The following is a 20,402-nucleotide window of genomic DNA, read 5'->3' on the forward strand; positions in this document are numbered from 1 at the left end:
AGGATAGGGAGAAAGTGCCGAGCTGGTTGGCTGGCTGGCCGGCCGGTTCTGAAAAGTATCAAAATGAATTGCCGTGCGCATGATGCATATGTGTGTTCGTAGTAGTATGCAGTGGTAGTATACAGAGCAAAAGGATTTAGCAACAAATCATCCTGGCCTGCCAAGATAGACGCACAGGCGTATTAGGCTCGGGCAAGCTCGTATGCAAGTCATATGAGCTGGCCGCTCAAGAGTCAACTTTGAGCCTCACCGGTTGAAAACCAATTCCGAGAACAGGCGGTTGCTTCCCTGGGATACTCATGATCAATATATCGCAACTTGCCCTTACAGCGGGCTCGTTGAGCAGCGTGAAAGGTGCAATTCGGGATCAAACGATCATAGCTAGGATCAGAGCGGTGTTGCGGTTCTTGACATGACGTGTGCATGCAATATGACGAGACTATTTCCTGGGGGACTGGGGGACTGGGGGGATGGGGGAATGGGGGCAGCCGGACCCCTCCAAATCCTGCGAATGAGCACGCCGCTGTGCCTGACACACGGTAGGAGTACTTCCCTCAAGGCCCACTGATGTTAGGTTCAGCATCTGCCTTGGCTATACTCTACTGTTAGTGTGCTATAGAACTCAAGTTCACGACTTGTCAACTCGGAAACATGCTGGATTGCTCCATCTTGCAGCTTCACGTTGCAACCACTTTTCCCTCCTCTCTTGATAGCCCTGCCAATGGCCCTCTACTCATGAGAATTGCAACCCGGACGTCGTGCTGCTGATTGGTGCGACTTCGGGCGTTGCTCAAATGATGGGAAGCCGGCTGATACCTTCGATGCAAGACGGAAACTGGTCCTATTGGCAGTCGAGGTTGTTTCATGCACTCGTCGCCGTGAATCATTTCGGTAAGCTTCCAAGAGGAAATCCCGAAGGCACGCAAAGATAAGGACCGTGCCAGACAACAGCCCGCATCGCGACGGCTTTTGATCAATAGTATGGGCCGCTAGTCGCCTCGAAAAAACATACAAACGGTAGGTATGTTCTTGCTGACGGCAGTCGCTGATTGGTTGAGACCCCTGATAATACCGCAACGTTTGCCCTGGCATGGCTGCCATTCCGCGCATGCGAGAAACTGTCCTCGTGACACTCTGACCCCTGCTCGTTGTTGTCGAGAACCACATACGAGAGAGAGTATACGCCAATCGCCTAGTTGTATTGCGCACACGGCGGCTGTGGTATTGGCGAAGCAGGTAGGGGACAAGAACTGCATCCAATTAATAAGCATTGGGATCACATCACTGGTCTCACCTAATGTAACCCCAGCCTGAGGGTGCAAAACACAACACGAGATTTGATATTGAGCCAAGAGTATAGCGACGTCCATATGGTCTGCACAAAGTCCCAATATGGCCAATTCGTCAAGCTGGCTGCTCGGCGTCGTATTTCGTGGCATAGGTACTCTTCTCCCTGCGAAGCCCGCTGTTGAGGCTGACCTTGAGGCATGGCAATGACGAAAGCAGACTGGTTTACAACCCGGTCAGCACTAGCTGTAGCGGCGCGGCGACGACTGTCTGGGGTCAATAATGAGGCTGGGCGGTGAAAGTCCACGCTTCCCTCCAGGTGTTTCCTAATGCAGGTCGCCTCGGCCAATCATTGCCCGGCTGACCAACTGCAATTTGCAATTATAGGAAGAATCCCTGCCACCGTGCCTTTTTACCCATCTGATGATGCGGAGTTGGAAAACAGTCGTTCAGATAGGCCACAGAACATGTTCCATCGCCTTTTGTGCCGACGAATGAGACCCAAGGGCGTGTACCAGTACTGCCTTTCAGCGCTCGGTATCGCATGTAACTGCCCGTACCGGAGGCTGCGGCGTAAGACGGTTGCAAGACTGCAAGATTGCGATCAAGACAGACATACGATTTTCGGGACATTATGAACACGCCGGGTCCCGGTCGTGCGTGCGTCGTTCTGAATCGTTGCGAAACACATGGCAAATAAGGATAGGCGTGCGCTTGGAAACCAAGGTAGATCGCTTTGACGGGTGGGGAGAGAAGGCTGCCTCACAGTCTGTCTTGCCGTGCTAAAAACGAGGTAGGTAGCGGAACAAAACAAAATGAGGACCTTAGCAGAATCGCAGAGCCTTGGGTTTCCTCATAAGACTCTCTTTGGGAGTCTGGGGAAATGACGGCTGACCTCTAATGGGTTCATGCACTGTTGACAGAGCGTCCTGTCTGTTCGTTCACACAAAATGAAGCTTTCAGCGACAACAGGCTCGTTCCCGACCCAGCCAGATCAGAAGGCGGACAGACAAACTCATCACGACAGTTTCCTGACCTGGCAGCCAGAGGTACAAGCAGTTTCAACCGGCATTAGATAGAACATGACGCTCGACGGCTTCCCTGGTGCCCACCCACAGCACAATGTCGGCTTGTGAAGAGGCCCTCAGGGTGTAGGCAGTTATTTTAGGACGGCGAATATAGGCCAAACAACGGAATGAATGGGCGAGCACTGACGGATACGGGTTCTCGGATGATGCCGTCACCACCGGCTCACTGTCAGCTGGTCCCCTAGCGCAGCACCTGTACATTTGTAGTAAGGCGATTTGCCCATTCCAGATTTCACCATCTGCGATGGCATCAGGCATGGATGGTGCTGTTCCCCGGTATGGTCTGCCCTGCGTGCGGAAGAACGGGCAAGGAGCTCAGCCAGGCGCGATGGGTTTTTTTCTTAGCAAAGTATCAAATTTACCTGCTGTGTCCCTGATAGAGTGCCAGCAATAAGGTTGGCGACCTAATAAAACAGTGGCACCATTCTTGCCCTTATTGACTGGAGATGGAGCCTCTCCGACGGCCGGATGATCGCCAGAGCAGCCCACTCCCCGTATTGTTTCGCAATTAGCTTAGGTTACAAGAGGTAAGGTCACACTGTCCACTTCTTCTCGAAGCGACGGTACGGTTCCAGCTGCCCTTGGTCGGTCTTTTATCGTGATGCTGCTATGTGTGGGCGGATTGGGTTAATGCGCTCGCCATTCTCGCCGTGGTTTCAAGATTAGACTTGCGCCTCGAGCCCTATCGGACCCAGGGGGGTATGATATTCTGTCAAGGGGGAGAAGATGAGTCGACGACTGTCAAACTGTGTGTGTGTGTGTGTCTGTGTGGCTCAACGGTATTGTCGATCAAGGACAAATAACAAGGCATTCATAATGTGCTGGCACACATATGACCATGCGCTACGGTCGATGGGCCTCCAGGTTTTTGGCCAAATTCATTGTGATTCTGCTTGACACCAATCTGCTCGGTACTGGGTACAATGGTAGGGTTAGGTGCTTCTGGGCCCCACCTGCCACATGCATCTGGGTTAGGTTGGATTCGGGTTTAATCTTGCAATCTCTCTCATCTCCCCCAGTCTCTGGACCCAGGTTTAGAGGAGGTCAGAGGGAGAGAGAGAGGGGGAGAGAAAGAAAGAGCGAGCGCGCGCGAGAGAAAAATACAAACCGTACATCTCAAGCGGTCTGGATACGCGCTCGTGGTAGATCAAATCCGGGCCCGCGTACGGTATACTCGGCAAGTCGAGCCAGCTAGATGTATATACATGCATACACATAGCTATACAAATCAAATTGAAGAGCACAGTTATGCACACTGCTCTCCTTGCTGGCCTTTGTTGTTGATTGTTTGGGCCTGATGGCTACTAGCAAACGTAAATTACGTAGGTGCATTGAGCTCGATAGTCGGCCGCCCTGTCTGTTCGTTCCTTGCCTCGGTCGGGGCCATGCTCGGTTTTCTCTCTCAGACCAGCGGGAATGCGAACTACTGCCGCATTGTTGACTCGGAATACTTATTGCAGTACATCCAAACTCACGCCCAGAGGTACGTACGCTCCTGCCCAAGTACCTATCAAACGCCAATTTTACCACTTTGCGCTCTTTGGGATTTTGACCCTGGGCACGGGAGCTGGCTGGGAAAAACGCGGCGGACAGGTGCGCCAATGACGAACACGTCAATTCATAGGCTGGGTACCTATAGGTAATTGCGCTGTCACCCAATATAGGGTGGTGAAGTCATTGTTGGATGTCAGTGGAGTCTCTTGTGTGTACCTATAGACACGCCTCCCACTGTCGCACCACCTATATCCGTTTGGTCAATGTACTTGGAAGCCCTGGCTGGCAATAGCATTCATGGAGCATCGCCATATGCTCAGGTTACTTACTCCTTAGGAGGCTTGTTCCTGGAACCATCAGCGACGGTCCCACTCTCTAGTCATCAGCACGTTATCCGGATCATAGGTATTCTTTGAGCGAGTTGGACGGCGGAAAAGTACCACACTGGGGAGGTGTCGCAGTTAGTGTCGTAGTGTCGTACTGTAGTTGTCGTAGTGTGCAGTGCCAGACCAGTACCTAGCGCACCTGCTAGCCTAGCACAACGGTCGCGGTGGTTCCTCCCAACTCCTTCTAGCATACCTGTCATTCTGTCTTGGGCAGCTCGAATGCTCGCCCAACGAACGGGGTTGGCTCAGATCCATTGCTACTGTACATGACCTGCCTCGCTCCATAGGTTCATGTGGCCGTCACATGTACCGTACCTCATGCATTGCAATACACAATCCATACGTAGACTGATACTAAGGAGATCTACAAAACTGTTTACGTCTGGTCAATCATTGAATTCTCCGCCCAAATACATCAGCGCGTGCTAACCACCTAAGCTTTCGAACGAGCCTTTCCGAGAATTATCCAATTGGTTGGGCATGGTCGTGGAATGGGAATGTGAACTCTACTCTCGGCAGTAGCGGATTAAAATCGTCTCTTCCAAACATCCAAAAACTTTACGTGCGTGTGCTTGATGAGATTGATGTAGATGTGTACCTACCTACTGTCGAGTACTTTTCAATGGCCACGACTGGAGAAAGGGAAAGAATGAAAGGAATGCATGCACAGTGTGCTTTTGGCTAGGGCACCGGAAAAAGCTAGGTAGGTACACGGCTGCTGCGCTGCTGCTGTCCTACCCCTGGATCTGACCGGCATGGCATGCATGCTGAGGAAAAAAGGCAGGGCACTGGGCAAAGAGAGAGGAAGAGGAAGGATACCTGTGAGGATGGGAAAAAGAGTACAGCGCACGGCGTAGCGATACATTCTTGAATCAGCCCAACTCTGGGGTATCCCCTGTACGTGCGAGCGACCGTAGCCAAGTCCAGTGTACTGCACTGGCTGGTGCTGGGTGTGTCTCTTCTGATTTCTTATTCGGATACGCCCCCATGCCATTCGCTCTCAACCAGTCAACCTGAGTTGTGCCCTCAAAGAGTCATCGATCTCCTCCTGCTTCGCTCCCCCCATCATCCATGGCCCCAGGGGGCCTGTGCCTTACTCCCCTTTTGATTTTTTCTCTCTCTTTATCTTCCTCTCGCTCCTCCCTGTACCTGTGCTGCATGTACACGCTACGGGCAGGTCTTACTGTACAATACAATGCGCCTCTCTCCACAGCCGACACCTGCAGAGTTTCCCTTTTGTTGTTCGGTACTGCAGCACAGCTCAGCAGGTGCTCAATTGTTCATACCCGATCCTCTTCTCCCTCTGTCCTCTGCTGCGCACACACAGTAATCTCTCTCTCCACCCCCTCCTTTTTTTATTTCCCCCCTTTTTTTCTCTTCCACCCTGGCTTCCCAGGCTAGCTACCTTAGCTGCTGAACGACTTGTTTAGAGTCTTCAGTACGTACCTGTCGATCGTCCACCCTGGTTCCCTGTCCGGCCATGCCTTCTCATCCCTTCTCTGTTCCGTCACTAATAATCTCCCGACCCCGTCTACTGCACCATAAGTGAACCTCAAGTCCTGCCTTTGCGAGAGAAGCACTCAAAAGCCGCCTTGCGTCCAACGACTACAAATCGCCAGTATCGGCACACCTGGATTCTTCCTCGCACCAATTGCCTCTGCATCGCATATACCAACGCTGTACTACACTGCCCAACTCCTGCCGCGCACACTGCGACGACGTGCGCCAGCCCCCGAACAACCAATTCTATATATTCCTCTTCGCTTGTCGCGCGCATTGCATCACTGCGGCGCTATTGGGGGAACTGGACAGAAACAATTGCCGATTGTGATTGGGGAACTAGTGTGAACATCGCCATCACCTACAACATACGAAATCGCTGTCAGGCGGACGCTCCTCCTGGCCCCAGCTCTCTCTCTCTCTCTCTCTCTCCCTCCCTCCCCGCGGTGCTCAAAAAAAAGGAAGAAAGAAAAAGAAGTTGCAATCTCCCGGTAGCCCAAGAAGACACGAAGACGAACGCAGAGGACCAAACAGGAAGCGTTGGGATAATTTCCTCGCGGCATAAGGAGCAGCAACAATATCGATCGCCAGTGTGGGTTATCTGCATATCTGACTACCCTAGTCTCGTGGTTCCCGCCGAAAAAAGCGACCTGCATACTGCAACAGGACCAACACCACCTTCGTCTCTCTCTGCTCTCTCTCACACTCTCCTTCTCCCGCCCAGAAGAGCCAGCCACTTGCAGCAGCCCTCCGTTGCAGGCTTACCTCCACGGTCCCAACCCGCGCTGCACGCACGCATATGCTGTACAGCCAATCTGCGCGGCCACTTGTACCTCGACGTACTTGCCTCGAACAGCCGTACCTGTACTCGCCTAGTACTTCGAGGCCTGCTGCTACTCCGACTTCTGGTGGTTTGTAGGCCTACCCACCACTTAGCTTCGGACCCCAATAGATATCGTGGGGTATTATCGACTTGCTGCCTCGAAGACTGTATATAAAGCATCTTGGTCCCGGATCAGCCTGCTATCCTTCCAGCTACGGCCGTCACGGCTGCGTCCGTGTATGCTAAGATTCGCCTGCATCTTTATAAACCCTTGCTGCTCTCCTCTACCGCCCACTTGCCCATGGGCCATTGAGCTTTGAACCTTTTCCTTTTCTCCCAGACTGGCAGAATCATGAGGCCCACGAAACCAACTGGACGTTCCTCTTCATAGATGCCACGCCTCTTCGTCTAGCCCAGTCTTTGTCCTGCGCTGCTCTTCCATACCGACCTACCGCGTAGAAAACCGCGCCGGGCTGTATCCCGTACATACACACACACTATGCCTTCTCTTCCAACCTCACATCCACGGTCGAGCCCCGATCCCAATGCCAACTCCACCACTCCCCCCATGGCTATACAGGGCTCTTCCCAGGGTTCCTTACAGCGGCGGCGACGCCCCAGCCAGGTGCAGACAGCCGCCCTGGCGAACACCAAACTTAGCTCAATACCCTCCTCGACCATGAGTGCCTCTTCCATGGCCTCGAGCTTACCACGAGACTCGCCCCTCATGACGCCAGAGTACGCCGCACTGATGGCAGGCGGCTCCGTCCAGGCTTCACCCGAGCCCTTTCCATTCCTGGGCCGCGAAGTCGACCAGTTCCCGCCCACCCCCTTGATGCTGGGTGACCCCTTGATAATACGCGACCATCAGCTGTCACGCATGCCGAGCGTCAACTCGATGAACCCTAGCGTGGCTCCCAGCGCCAATTCCTTAGCTGAAGCCCTGCAAGGCCGAGATCGAGACACGAAGGGGGGTCTCATGCGGAGGCTATCAAGTCGGGCCAAGAAGCTCGCACCCACTCGCCGACAGTCATCCGTCACGCCTGCCGGCCGAGATGGTACCATCGGCCCAGCTATTCTGCGCCGCAGGAGCGACAGCAACAATACTGCTCCTCCTGAAACCGTCTTTTACAGTGATTCGGACGACGGCTTCACAGACGAGAGAGACGAGTACAACGCTCTGGGTCTGATGAACGGGTCGTTACGGGAAGTATCGTCGACAAGCAACCCTGGGTCTAACACTGGGTCTTTGTCTCCCGTCGGCGCGCACGCCGGACCCGTCATACCGTTGGCCCTGATCAAAGGGACATCCATCTTGAAGGTTTCCAAGAAGAGGAAATACAAGAAGATATTCCTCGTCTTGGATTCGGAGGCGGCCAAGGTCACCTGGGACAAAAAGCCGGCCGTCCAAATCCATATACATTGACGATATCAAAGAGATTCGAGTCGGTTCGGATATTCGGCAATATCGTCTCGATTTCGAAGTACCCGAGTCGGAGGAGGGCCGATTCTTCTCGATTCTGTACGCCGTTGCCGACAAGTCCAAGAGCAAGGTCATGCACCTGATTGCCGAGGATGAGGAGACCTTTGACAACTGGGTGAATGCCCTGGACGCCATCTCAAAACATCGCCAAGATCTCATGACATCTCTTATGTCTTTCAACGAGAAGGCCATTCGCGCGTACTGGGCCAGCGAGATGACGAAGCAGTTCGAGGGGCGGCCACATTCCTTTGACGACGAGGAGATCGACCTCCCCGGCGTCGAGCGTGTATGCCGCAATTTGCACATCCACATCTCGTCCGAGCAGCTGCAGAGCAAGTTCACTCTGGCAGACGCCACCAAGACGGGACGCCTGAACTACGGCGAGTTTCAACTCTTTGTCCGCGAGATGAAGCGCCGAGACGACATTCGCGCGGTTTACCGTGGAGCGGCAATTACCGACGTGGAAACGGGCATTACCTGGCCCGAATTTGCAGCATTTTTGCGTGAAACCCAAGGCGAGGATGTCGATGCTAACCCACGCGGCTGGGAGGCCAAGTTTCTCCGTTTCGCCCGCCGGCCCAAGCCGACAGCCGGCGAGCTAGGAGACGGCGAGACCCCACTGCCCCGGATGACCGAGCAGGCCTTTGCTGCGTATCTCACTTCCACCTACAACTTACCTCTCGCACGCGAGCCTGCAGAATATTCCCTCGACCGGCCTCTGCATGAGTACTTTATATCGAGCTCTCACAACACGTATTTGCTGGGTCGCCAGGTAGCTGACCTGTCCAGCGTCGAGGGCTACATCACCGCTCTCGTCAAGGGCTGTCGCAGCATCGAGATCGACTGCTGGGACGGCTCTGATGGACAGCCCCAGGTCCAGCACGGATATGCCATGACCAACGCCATTTCCTTCCGCGAAGTCATCAACATTGTCAACAAGTACGCCTTCGTCGCCAGCCCCTTCCCTCTCCTGGTGTCTCTCGAGGTGCACTGCAACAACGCGCAGCAGGTGCTCATGGCCGACATCATGAAGGAGATATTCGGCACTCGCTTGGTCACGACACCGCTGGATTCGTCTTCGGATAAACTGCCATCCCCGTCTCAGCTCAAGCATCGGGTCTTAATCAAGGTGAAGGCGGCCGCGCCGAGCGTAGACGAGTCGCGAAAAGGAAGAACTCCCTCCTCTACCGGACGCCGGCGTGGCAACAGTCTCACCAACAGCCTTACGTCGCCGTATACCAAACCAGTGGCGGCGGATAATGGCGCGGTACCGGCCCAGTACCTCTCGAACAGCCCGCTGCTCAGCCCCCGAGAGTCGTCCCGCCTGCGAGTTGGCAAACGATATAACACGATTACCGAAGGCGAGGTCCAAGACACCGTGAGCAGCAACACCAGCGACAACGACAGCGGCAGTGAAGGTGCGCCCAACAAGAAGAAGACGAGCAAGATCGTCCCGGCCCTCGGCGAACTGGGTGTCTACTGCATGGGTGTCAAGTTTGATGGGTTTGCTGCGCTCGATTGCAAGATGCCCTTCCACATCTTGTCCTTTATGGAAGGAACGTTCAGCAAACACACGAAGACGAAGGAGTACAAAGATGCTCTGTACCGGCACAACATGCGCTTCATGATGCGGGTGTACCCTCAATTCAACCGTCTCACTTCGCACAACTTCAACCCGTTGATGTATTGGCGAAAGGGTGTCCAGATGGCGGCACTCAACTGGCAGACATTCGACCACGGTATGCAGCTCAACCAGGCCATGTTCGAAGGCGGCACGGACCAGTCGGGTTATGTCCTGAAGCCCCACTCGATGCGAGAGATTCGCATGTTGCGCGAAGGCCTCCCCGACGAGGCCGTCGGCAAGCTGGAGCGAAAGAATGTATCCTTCACCATCGACGTGATCTCGGCCCAGCAGCTCATGCGCCCCGGCAACCTGCCGGCCAACCGCACCGTCGACCCGTACGTCGAGGTCGAGGTGTTCCATGCCAACGACAAGAGAGACAAGCACGACAGCAGCGTCGGCATACCTACGCCCACCGACACCCCTCTAAAGTACACAACGAAAGTGGTGCGGGAGAACGGGTTCAATCCCGTCTTCGACTACAAGTGCCACTTTAAACTAACAACAAAGTACCCGGAGCTGGTCTTTGTCAAATTCAGCGTGAAAATGTCACCCGACGGCGAGAAGCGCAACGAGCGCGTGGCACCCATGGCGACGTACACTGCGAAACTTTGCAATCTAAAGGAGGGCTATCGGACCCTGCCTCTGCTTGATCCGAATGGGGATCGCTACCTGTTTTCCACCCTGTTCTGCCGCATCGAGCGCGGCCCGGTCACGAATGTCTACGTCAACCCCGGGGACGAGAGCGAGCCGGTCGGCAGGATCAAGACGCTTGGGAACAAGGTCTTCAACCGATCTTACAACAGCAACCCGAAGCTGGCGGCCGAGAAGACGGTGGAGAAGTCTAGTTTCGACAGTGGCTATTCGGACAGCTCACTGGTTCGAACTGTATAACAGATATTCTGCCTGCGCTTGGTTAGGACATCGAGCATGTATCAACATATTCGCGCGCGCGGCGGAAGATGGTTCGGCCTTTTGTGAGCCCAGGTCCATTTTTGCAATGATTCCCCCAGCTTCGTTTTTGATCTACGCGAGAATACCCTTTTCGATCACATGAGAACGGCGCATTGCGGACATTAGCGGACATAGTGCATTTACTTTTTTGTTCTTTTTCTTTTTGTTTTCCCGGGTTCACAACGGCGTTTCGAGGGATTGGTTTCATCTCAGATGGGTTTGGCCGGGGGGGCTGAACTGGCCAGCTGCGACTGAGAATGGGCTCGCACCCTCGGCAAGGAAATCGCATTTCAGGTGTTTGGGAGGGCTGGGACGATAGATGCGGGGAACCACACAAAAAAAGTTGTTATTGCAGTCATTTGTCGGGGCGCATGATGTCAACCGCGGCGGCGGCGGCGGCAATTTCAGGGGGCGCTTAGCATTGAACGTCTGCACAATCGATCCCCTGGCGGACGAGGGTTATTTCAGGCATCTTGGTTGCATGGGACGGCGAAGGATCGGGATGCTGAGCATCTCCATGAAGACGGGAACAGAAGGCTTTTTCGCTTTGTAAGAGTTGGAGAAGGTCTAGGCAAGACACCTGATACTCCTTGACTAGAAGAGTCATTACGAATTTTACGAATATGGGATCGCTTGCACAGCGCATATATCCCCTTCTTGATGACCTTGTTTCCAAGATACAGATACCAGTGGCTCGCGCTACGAACCTTGTACAAGTGTAAAATACTTAAATAGGAACATATTTTCAACACGAACCACTGCTGGATGCTTGTCCCGATTTGTGACCAAGAAGAACATGTCTCAACTATGGCAGCCTCGCCTCGCAGTGTTTGCTTTTCCCCCTCGTGTCATGTCACGTCACAGTGGTAAGGCTTGGCATTGCTCTTTTCTTTCCACTTTCATTTCATGTTTGGTGTTTTTTCATTTCCCTCATCTCCAACCCTTGTGAAATGTGCCGTAGATCCCGCCGGTAGCCGCGATGCATCTGTGCCTGCCAAGACCCTTATAGAGGGTAGCATTTGACCTGTTTCGATGCTTGTTCCCCACTCGATCAGTCTGCGCCCTTACTGGCACTCTAGGGGTTCCGATGTGATTAGGTACTTAGACATCAAGCTGTACTGATACTCTTCGGGTTGCCGTGATGGGCAAACCCAATCACATGGACCGTTGTAGCGGAGTTGGGCACTTGATGGAAGGGGCCAGGGGCCAGGAGCAAAAGGCAAGCCGTGAGAGGACCCGAGAACTTGGGACGTAACCCCATCTTGCCAGGGGTTCACAGGCTCGGTGGCCTCTGATACGCCGGGGAGGCGCCCGGGGGTTACCACTAGGCTAAAACATCGCTCCCGCGGGGGGGCGCATCGTAGAAAAAAGAACAGACCGACGTCATCTCTTGAAGGAAATGGAGACAAGGAGAAACGGTTGGGTTTTTCTTGTCTCCTTGTCGGGATCCATTCCTATCTATCTCCCTTTGCTTCTGCTGTCAAGTCAAGTCGCGTGGACAGCTCCCTTGACCCCATTATGGAACCACACCGAGGCTCCCTGGGTTGTTTCAAGTTGAAGATAGGCATGGCGGTTCCAACGAGTTAGTTGACCGCTGCGCAAATCCCAGTACGGCGGCTTGTTGGGTCAAAACGGACGGGCAGGGGAGCAGGGGAGGGGTTGATTTTTGACCGCTGCAGATCTCGCTCACCCCGTCGTGCGAAAGGTGAAAAGAGAGAGAGAAAAAAAACAAGGATGGAGAAGAGAGCAAAACCCAGCCCTGCGACGACCAACCCCGGCCAGCCCGATTGACGGGAAAAAGCGGACATGATTGGACAAAAGGCACTGCCAGGCAGCGCGCTTCCTCAGACAGCGGAAACTGCGGTGAGCAAAACAGGTAACCAACGAGGTCACGTCGGGACGAGGGGACCAGCCAGAGTCGCAGTGGAGGCGTCGAGGAGTCGTGCCTCGTGCCTCGTGCCCAAATCCTGACCCGAACCAAACAAAACAACGACGGGCACGTACGGCGGGGGATGCGACCGCCGGGGCAGAGAGGGCTGTGCATCGCGCATCTTGCTCTCATCGCCAACCAATCCCTCCTCGCTCCCTTGCCCTGATCTGACCTCAGCTGATGATGTAGGTGCGGTGTGCGTGCCGTTATTGCCCTCTGCTATGGCAACATTAATTTTTCTTTCTTTCTTTCTTTCTGTCTGTCTCTTCTTTACCGCTTCGGCTGCGGTCCGTCCCCCCCCAGCCCAGCCATTCATCGACGGCTGCAGTGGGCGCATCTCTTCATCCCACCCCGGTTGATCGAATCCCGGCTTTGCTTCTTGACACCACTCACGCACGTGCGTGCATGCAGCCATGCCGGCAGACCGGTCGGCAGGCCTCCAACCTGCCTGTCTGGATGGAATGAATGAATGAATGCGGTAAGCAGAACCGCCAAGCCAAGGGAGCGCGATGGAACTCAATCCCGCTGGGCACTACTGCAGGCCGCGATTCCCTGCATGCAAAAACTCAGCTGTCAACTGCAAGGGCTGGACGGCGGTACGCGGCACGGCCTGGGCCACTGTCTTGGTCTTCGACAGCTACGTAGTGCGCGGGCGAGGCAACGAGGCGGGGGGCCAGACAAAGCACACTCGCGTGCTGCTTGCTTCCTTCTCCTCTGCAGGGCGCAATGTCCATCCCGCCCTCCCCGCAGGCCGCAGCGGCCGCCTCCACACTGGAATTGATTCACGGACACCCCGTGTCGGACTGGGACTGACATGGGTCTCTCTGGGCGGCTGGGTGGGCGAGTGGCTGCTGCCTGCCCTGCATGGTGTTGAAGAAAGAACATGCCGTCGACGTACCTTATACATCTGCTCGATGTACCTGTGATGATCGATGTACATCAAATGCAAAGGAAGCTCTGAAACACGTAGCGTACCGTTTAAACCGCCTTACTGCCTCGTGGGCCGATATTCAGGCCTCATGCTATACATACGACAACAGGAGTATTAGTCATAGATGGAGAGGTCGTTCTAGCATGACCGTCTAAGCAAACATCAACCGTCTCCAGTCTGGATCGTGATATGCCATCTCATCGTCGGGCTTCCTCGAAAGGGAAACCCGAGGCAAGAGACAGTCGCTCATGGCAAGATCCATGGTTTCATCCTCCCACTAAATCCGCTTACACTGGGGCTCAGGTTGGCGCTCAGTTGCATTATCGCGTCGCTGGTCTAATACCAACTTACCTCAGTCATAGAACAAGTGTCTAGTTTTTCCGTGTCCCTCACGCGATAGATGTATAAGCTAGAGCAATGCTCTTCCGTGTATAGGCCGTAATGAAGGTTATTGGCGCTCCGCACAGTGATCTGTCAGAGATGACCCCCGGAAGCTAGCTCTCATATCGATATTCACAGTGTAGTGTTTAGCTCATAAGGCCACACGGTCTAGCATGCCAATATCTTTCCAGCTGTGCTTCTTTGGATAAGGGGCAGAGACAGTATCGTTACTCCCTGAATTGCTCTTGGGCGTAAACTTACTTGTACCCTGTTGGCTGGGTTGTCATCCACCCGCCGTACCTTTAGTCGTGAGATGGTTGGTTCATGAGCGCATATTATGCGCTGACATCAGTGACAACATCATTGAACTAAGACACTCCTGAGAGAAATACAATGTTGTATGCAGCTCGCTCAAATCTACAAGCCGAATGCTTGGCTGGGCAACCCGGGGTGCCTACATGCTTCGAGCCTGCAATTAAGGGGCTCAGTAGGACATCTACTCCAACAATAACACACCTTCTTCGACGCTGGCTTGTGGCATACATAGGAACGATAACACTTCGAAGCGCACATCTAAGCCCACACGGAAATATTCTGGTAGTTGGTAAGTTGAGATCACTGCCAGTGTATCTTTTGTCGTTCCTAGTGGATCGGCTCGTGCCAGGCGTTTTGCCTGTATTCTCCTTCTGGCACAAATCCCTTCATATATGCCAGAGCTTTCACTACGATCATATAGACAAGAGGAAGAGGAAACACCAAGGCTGCCTGTGACTTGTTTGATATCCTACGAGGTATACGTACATATTACATGATGCTGATTTCATCAGTATCGCGACCAGATACCAACACTAACACTCAACAGTACAACAAGTGCGCATACTTATTATAGTGAGAGGAATGGCAGCTTGGATAGAGTGGGATTCCAAGAAGAGTTATGTTCGGCTTGGGCCTCAACGGCTACTGGGTCATGCATGTTTGGTAGACTGGCATTGGATGATTGCGTGCTGCATCAATACGCCGATACGTGCGAGACCCTTCGTTGGTTATTTGTACCAAAAGAGAAAAAGAATAAGAAGTCAAGTTGGAAAGCATACATCTTGGGGGCTCTCTGATGAATGCTTCGTGGGCAGTGAGCCAGTGTCGCGATAGTCTAGCTCAGCCCAACGGTGTCAGGGCTGTATTGGCGATACTCTCAGCTTCGCTACCTCTGATGCTTCTATCTACCTTAAAGACTTCCCTACGCTGTCGTAGAGGTACCGTGGGTTGCAGCTAACTGTCGTGCTATCTTCGATTGCTGACCAGCTACCTCATACTACCAGTCATTCCTTCCAAGTGTAGTATCCTACTGCATGTTCTTATGTTCAATGGCACGGGGCTATTCATCAGGATAACCCCTCGCCCTTTTCCTTATTCTAACAATGGATAAGCTACCGCCGTAGCCTCGAGGATACAATACAGGGCATGAGCTCTTGGGGAGCCTGAAGGATCTATCTGCCCCTGACAAAGAATATTGGCTTCATGACCTGGCATTCGACAGGAAGAATGTGAGGAATCCCCGGTCACCAGATCAAGTTGTCTTCAGGTAACCCTGCATACATGATCTTTCATAGAAGACGAAATAGTCATACCAGTCAAATATCTACTAGAATATTAACACGGTTCTGTGAATGAGGAGGCTCACTGTAGCACATCTCCTTTACCGACCTAACAACTCGCGCCTGATGGCCGGGGTCTAACTATCCACATTCAACCCCAAGTGAAATGGCGAAGAGTCTAGGCAAGCATCTAGCAGGAAGAATCGCCGCCTTTGGTGTCGTAAATCCTCTCCGTTCATTGTTTCTACATGACACTTTGACCGAGTTCCCAGGCACCAACATATCTTGGCTCTGCCCGGCAATATTTCGGATGAGTACTTGAGTATACAGGCATTCAGGAAGTTATCCCTGGTAGCGTACTCCGCCGTCATGATGAGTAGGAATGAACGGACCTCATGACTCTATTGCGGCAACAGTATGATGTTTGTGGCGATTTCTAACCATACTGCAAGCGAGAATAGTTTCAGCTCGTAACTAAAACGGCCCGTTCTCTCCAACACTCAGTAATCACTTATTATAGCCACCTTCACACGTATTCGAAGCTATCTCTACATTAAGTAAGCCCGTCACGAGCATTATCCGTCCGGAGATTAGGATGACGGCGGACTACATACAGATCCTCGGATAGGAGTTTTGAGCAGCTTACCGCACGGGAGGGACTCTCGTAAGCACAGCTAATCCGGGTTTGCTTTCGTGGGGGTAAGGAACTTAGAATGGCATGTCCGTCTTATCTGCGGTGCGCACTCTACCTTGATCGGGGGTGGATGCGGAGGTCCTGGGACACCGAACCTCGCGCGACAGTCTGTGCTGCTTCAGGACGCGAGCCTGGCGCCTCTGCAATTTAGTCAGGGCGTTTCTTGGCTGGGGCCAACCCCTGACTTGCTTTCTGGAAACGGGCTCTCGATCTGGAGTAGGTAGAGATGATGTTCCAACTGCCATTACGAGTTGGCCCCTCGTCGCTTGTATTACGGATGATTGCCGCGGGAACATTGCGAAACGAGCCAAGAATCTTACAAAGCATGGGCAAGTGAGCATGGCCGATTCGAAACCGCATGAGAAAGTCATAAACGCGGTTCTTGTTCTCCTGTGAAGTTTCGGCGCTGAACTCAGCTGGCCCGAGTGCAAATGTTTCTCTAATGCCCGTCAGGGGAAAAGATGGGAGTGTAATTTCCTTCGTCGTAGCACATCCGCAAATGCAGAACAGGATTAGCAACCGACCGAATGCGTGGATCAAAACCCGAACCTCCTGGATTTGCCAAGTAAACAGTAATGAGTAAGCTTTCGTACTCGCCAGCGTTCGCATTTGTTTGCCTTGCGTACGGAAGAATAGCGACTCCTTGGATGCGCATGCTAGTCAGTCAAAGGGCATGCGTTGGACACTGCGGGGGAGATGAGCGAGTACCAATAGTTCAACCACGAGATGCAGAGCCATGCGCCCCCTCAATAGAGCAGGTCTAGACTTCGCCATATGGTAAACAACATCGGCCCTATCCCCGCAATCCGGGTACTCGTGAGCCGTTCCGCAGCTGTTGGGGATTTACCGTGGTCCCTGTCTCCCTCGAGGCCACACTGGCCAGTCTTCAGAGCTTTGAGCCTCATGTGCTTTTAAGCTTTGAGTTTGCTGGAGTAAGGAACCGCGGTCGCTCCGCACGGTCACGGAGGACATCTGAGATTTGCCTTAGCTTGTCAGCCTTGAGATCTGCGCTGTCAAGCTGAACAGCCCAACTCTGTATTTGACTTCAAGACAAGACGAGGGGACTCGGGGACGACTCTGTACGTGGGCCAACAGGAGACCAATGCGGAGGGGGAACTGACGGGCTGACCTCCGCGCAATGCAATGTGCACGTTCTCCAGTTTGGGCAGGCGGCGCGCACTAGTGATTGTGAATTGAAGGATAGTCGAGACAGAATATTGAACATTCGCCAGCCTGCCCCCTGGCATCAGCGAAGGAACCTGTAAAAGCATGTGAAGGTCTAGACTGCTTCAGCTGGCCGCCCTTTGCCCTCCAAGCCACAAGGCCTTCGCTTGCCTCCGCTAGCCTCCAGCTCCCGACGGTCTGCTCTGGGCCAGCGGGTTAGCTGCTGCAATGCGGGCGAGCCAGCGCCTTATCGAATAGCGCCTGGGGCCGGCGGTAGCCGGACCCAAACCTTCTTTGCAGCGCGTTCCAGACCGTTGGGCCCTGCAAAGTTTGGTCAAAGAGAAGAAAAACGTGGCATCTGCAGAAATATATGAACGCCACAAGACCATGGGGGCTGAATAAGGAGAGCGACGCCACTAGTCACGCGCAGCTGAGCTTCACGGCAGGGAGAAGGCGCAGATGGCGTCACGTTCTAGAAGCCTCGAGGGGAAGACGCTGAGTGGACAGGGGCGCCACACTGCTTTGCGAAAGGTCTTGCAAAGAGAAGGCGGCCTGTGGTCTCGTTTCCCGGGCGTTGGCTGATACCTTGGGATAGGAGACACTCGAGGCGAATGCTATCAGACGAGCGTACACGTTAATTATTTCATCAAGATTGCCAATAGTAAATATTAAGGACAGCAAATTGCCACGTACTGATGGTGCTGTGACGGATCCAAGCCCGACTCCCAGCTGTTGTCACATGGCGAGTGTTCCAACAGCTGGAGCGTTGAGTGACGTTGCGTTTGTCGTATTGCTTTTTCCTTCCACTGGCTCAAGGGAGGATGTGGAAGTCAAGGGCTGGTTACTTCTTTATGTGCTGAACAGCCCTTTTCAGCCGATATTGTGTAAACTTGCCACAGCACGAAACGAGCCGGATAGCAAGAAGAGAAAAGAGAAAGAGAAGTCCCTGGAATATTCGTTCACTAATCACGTCCCCGAGACGGAGCGGGGCTTGTCGAGAAGTTGTTCTTGACTCAGGTCGACAGAGCAATTCAAGACCGATCGGGCAGGTGTACATTGCATTACATTACACTTGACAGACATATGGCCGGTGTGTGCCGAAGAATTGAATCTGCCTGAATCTCACAGCACGCCTGGGCGGGGGCAGCCATTGGTGGTTAAATGCATTGATATTGATGTATGATCGGAAGCCTCTCCCATTGAAGGTTTCTTGGCCTATGTGGTCCAAAACCGATGCGTCACTTTGTCTTGGAGTGAGACTCGCGCAGTTCAAGCCAATCGTGCATTCTCCAAGCATGCCAGCATGCATACCTAATAATCTTGCCAAGGACCTCGGACAGAATTCATTGTCAATGGACATGGCTTCTGGGCATGGGGTAACGGGGCCGGATCCTGGTGCAGATCTCCAACCGTCTTGCAGGGGCGGAAGGGAATAAGCGTCGTGGCCATTGGGTGCGGCTTGAGCCGACCCCATTAAAAGCGGGATGTAACTCGTAGAATGAGGGGATGACGGGGATGACGGGGGTGACGGGGGTGAGGGGTAGCAGCAGCGGCGGGACAGAGTCACTACCCACGACACTGCATGCAGAAGACTACTACCGTACATGTACGGGTAGGTTGAAGTTCAGTAGCTGTGTAGCACCCGTGATGCACCCTGGTGTTGGCTTTGCATTTCAGGGTCCGATTCATTCATTGATGGGCGCGGCTGGTCTAAACTTATTCCCCAGCCTCGATATGCAGACAATCTGAAGTGCTCCTCACTCTAATCGTGCGTCTCCCTGTCCAATTAGAAAATTAGGCAGAGCCTAGAGTCGGCCGTATCTGCTGTCGCCCACTCCAGAATGGCAGAATCTAGCTAACAATGTCTCATAGCAACATGAAATTCTGGTTCAATGGCTTGGGTTGGTGTTGGCCAACCAACGCGGTGCGACGCCGAAATTCACTAACGCTGGCAGCAGCTGGAGGGTATCAATCAATTGGCAATTTGGACCAATCCGAGGGTCAATTTGGACGCAGAGAGAGAATGCGCCATGCACATAGCCACCTCGGGCCCGACATCTCCCATAGCAGATGACCAGCAGCAATGCAGCACATGACGACGACGTCGCCAATGTTTGGCTGCTGCCCGCCGAACGTATTGTGCTTGCTTGCTGTGGGTAGCCCGATGCTGGAAACTTGGTAGACTTCGTTTCACCCTGAGAAGCGTCTACGTAGCCAGATGTCTTGGTGGCATGGGAGTGCCTAGCCGTAGATGCTGGACGCTAGGCTGGGTGCCGACATCATGCCTCGAGGGCACTGGCCGACATGCCCCGAGGGTCGTCACCAGCACCGAGCCGCGCTGGCCCGCCCGACGCGTCGTGATCTACGTCAAGAAACCCCCGATTGCATCAACGTCCATGGAAGTACTACGTATGTAAGGGACGAGACGGGTGGCCAGCAACTCTCTTGCCGGTCTGGTGATCATGCTTCGAATCATGACGCGGACGGTTAGCCTTGGCTGGCGCGAATGCAACGAAGTCAAATCAGTCATCGGCGGGTCGGCGCCAGAGGTCGATTGCCTCCGACCAACATTTGCATTGTGAGGCCGGTCTTTGTCTCCTTGTAAAAATAGAACGTCAATGACATGAGCTGCCCCGGTTCTTGTCAACCATGCAAGAGCCGAACTTTGACTAATCTCCTTGATGTTATTAACAGTCTTTGGCAACGAGTCAACAGGATCAATTTGATCAATTGGCCTATGAGGAGAATTGAGGCCCGCACCCCAACTTGTTTGATGTGTTGCAAGATGGTTGGAATGCGAATACCTGGCAACTAACTGGAATTCCATGCCAACCTCGCTCCCTGGAAGCCAAGACAGCAAACAAACAGGACCCGCCTCTGATACGTATATATCTCGTCCGATGCCATACTTGACTTGCCATGCACTTAATTATTATGGTTTACCGACTCTGTTTACTCCCGCCTCTCTGATAGGCATGCATGCAGCCAAACCATTGTGAACCCTGTATTACCTAAGGAGGATCGGCACGCGGGGCGGAGTGAGACTTCGCCGTTGGCCGACATTTGTCTCT

General features: G+C 53.4%; 1 protein-coding gene across 1 annotated transcript; it reads left to right on the plus strand.

Moving 5' to 3' along the window:
• Positions 1–7,077: 7,077 nt before the first annotated feature.
• On the plus strand, positions 7,078–10,576 carry PG997_013488 (uncharacterized protein; the record flags this gene model as incomplete). The annotated part of the gene is made up of 2 exons (XM_066817802.1): positions 7,078–7,959; positions 8,018–10,576. The coding sequence occupies 2 exons, from the start codon at positions 7,078–7,080 to the stop codon at positions 10,574–10,576; spliced, it is 3,441 nt and encodes a 1,146-aa protein (XP_066663494.1).
• Positions 10,577–20,402: the final 9,826 nt, after the last annotated feature.

Source organism: Apiospora hydei (genome assembly GCF_038363865.1).
Source record: "Apiospora hydei strain CBS 114990 chromosome Unknown utg000009l_segment0_segment0, whole genome shotgun sequence".
In the NCBI taxonomy this organism is placed as follows: Eukaryota; Fungi; Ascomycota; class Sordariomycetes; order Amphisphaeriales; family Apiosporaceae; genus Apiospora; species Apiospora hydei.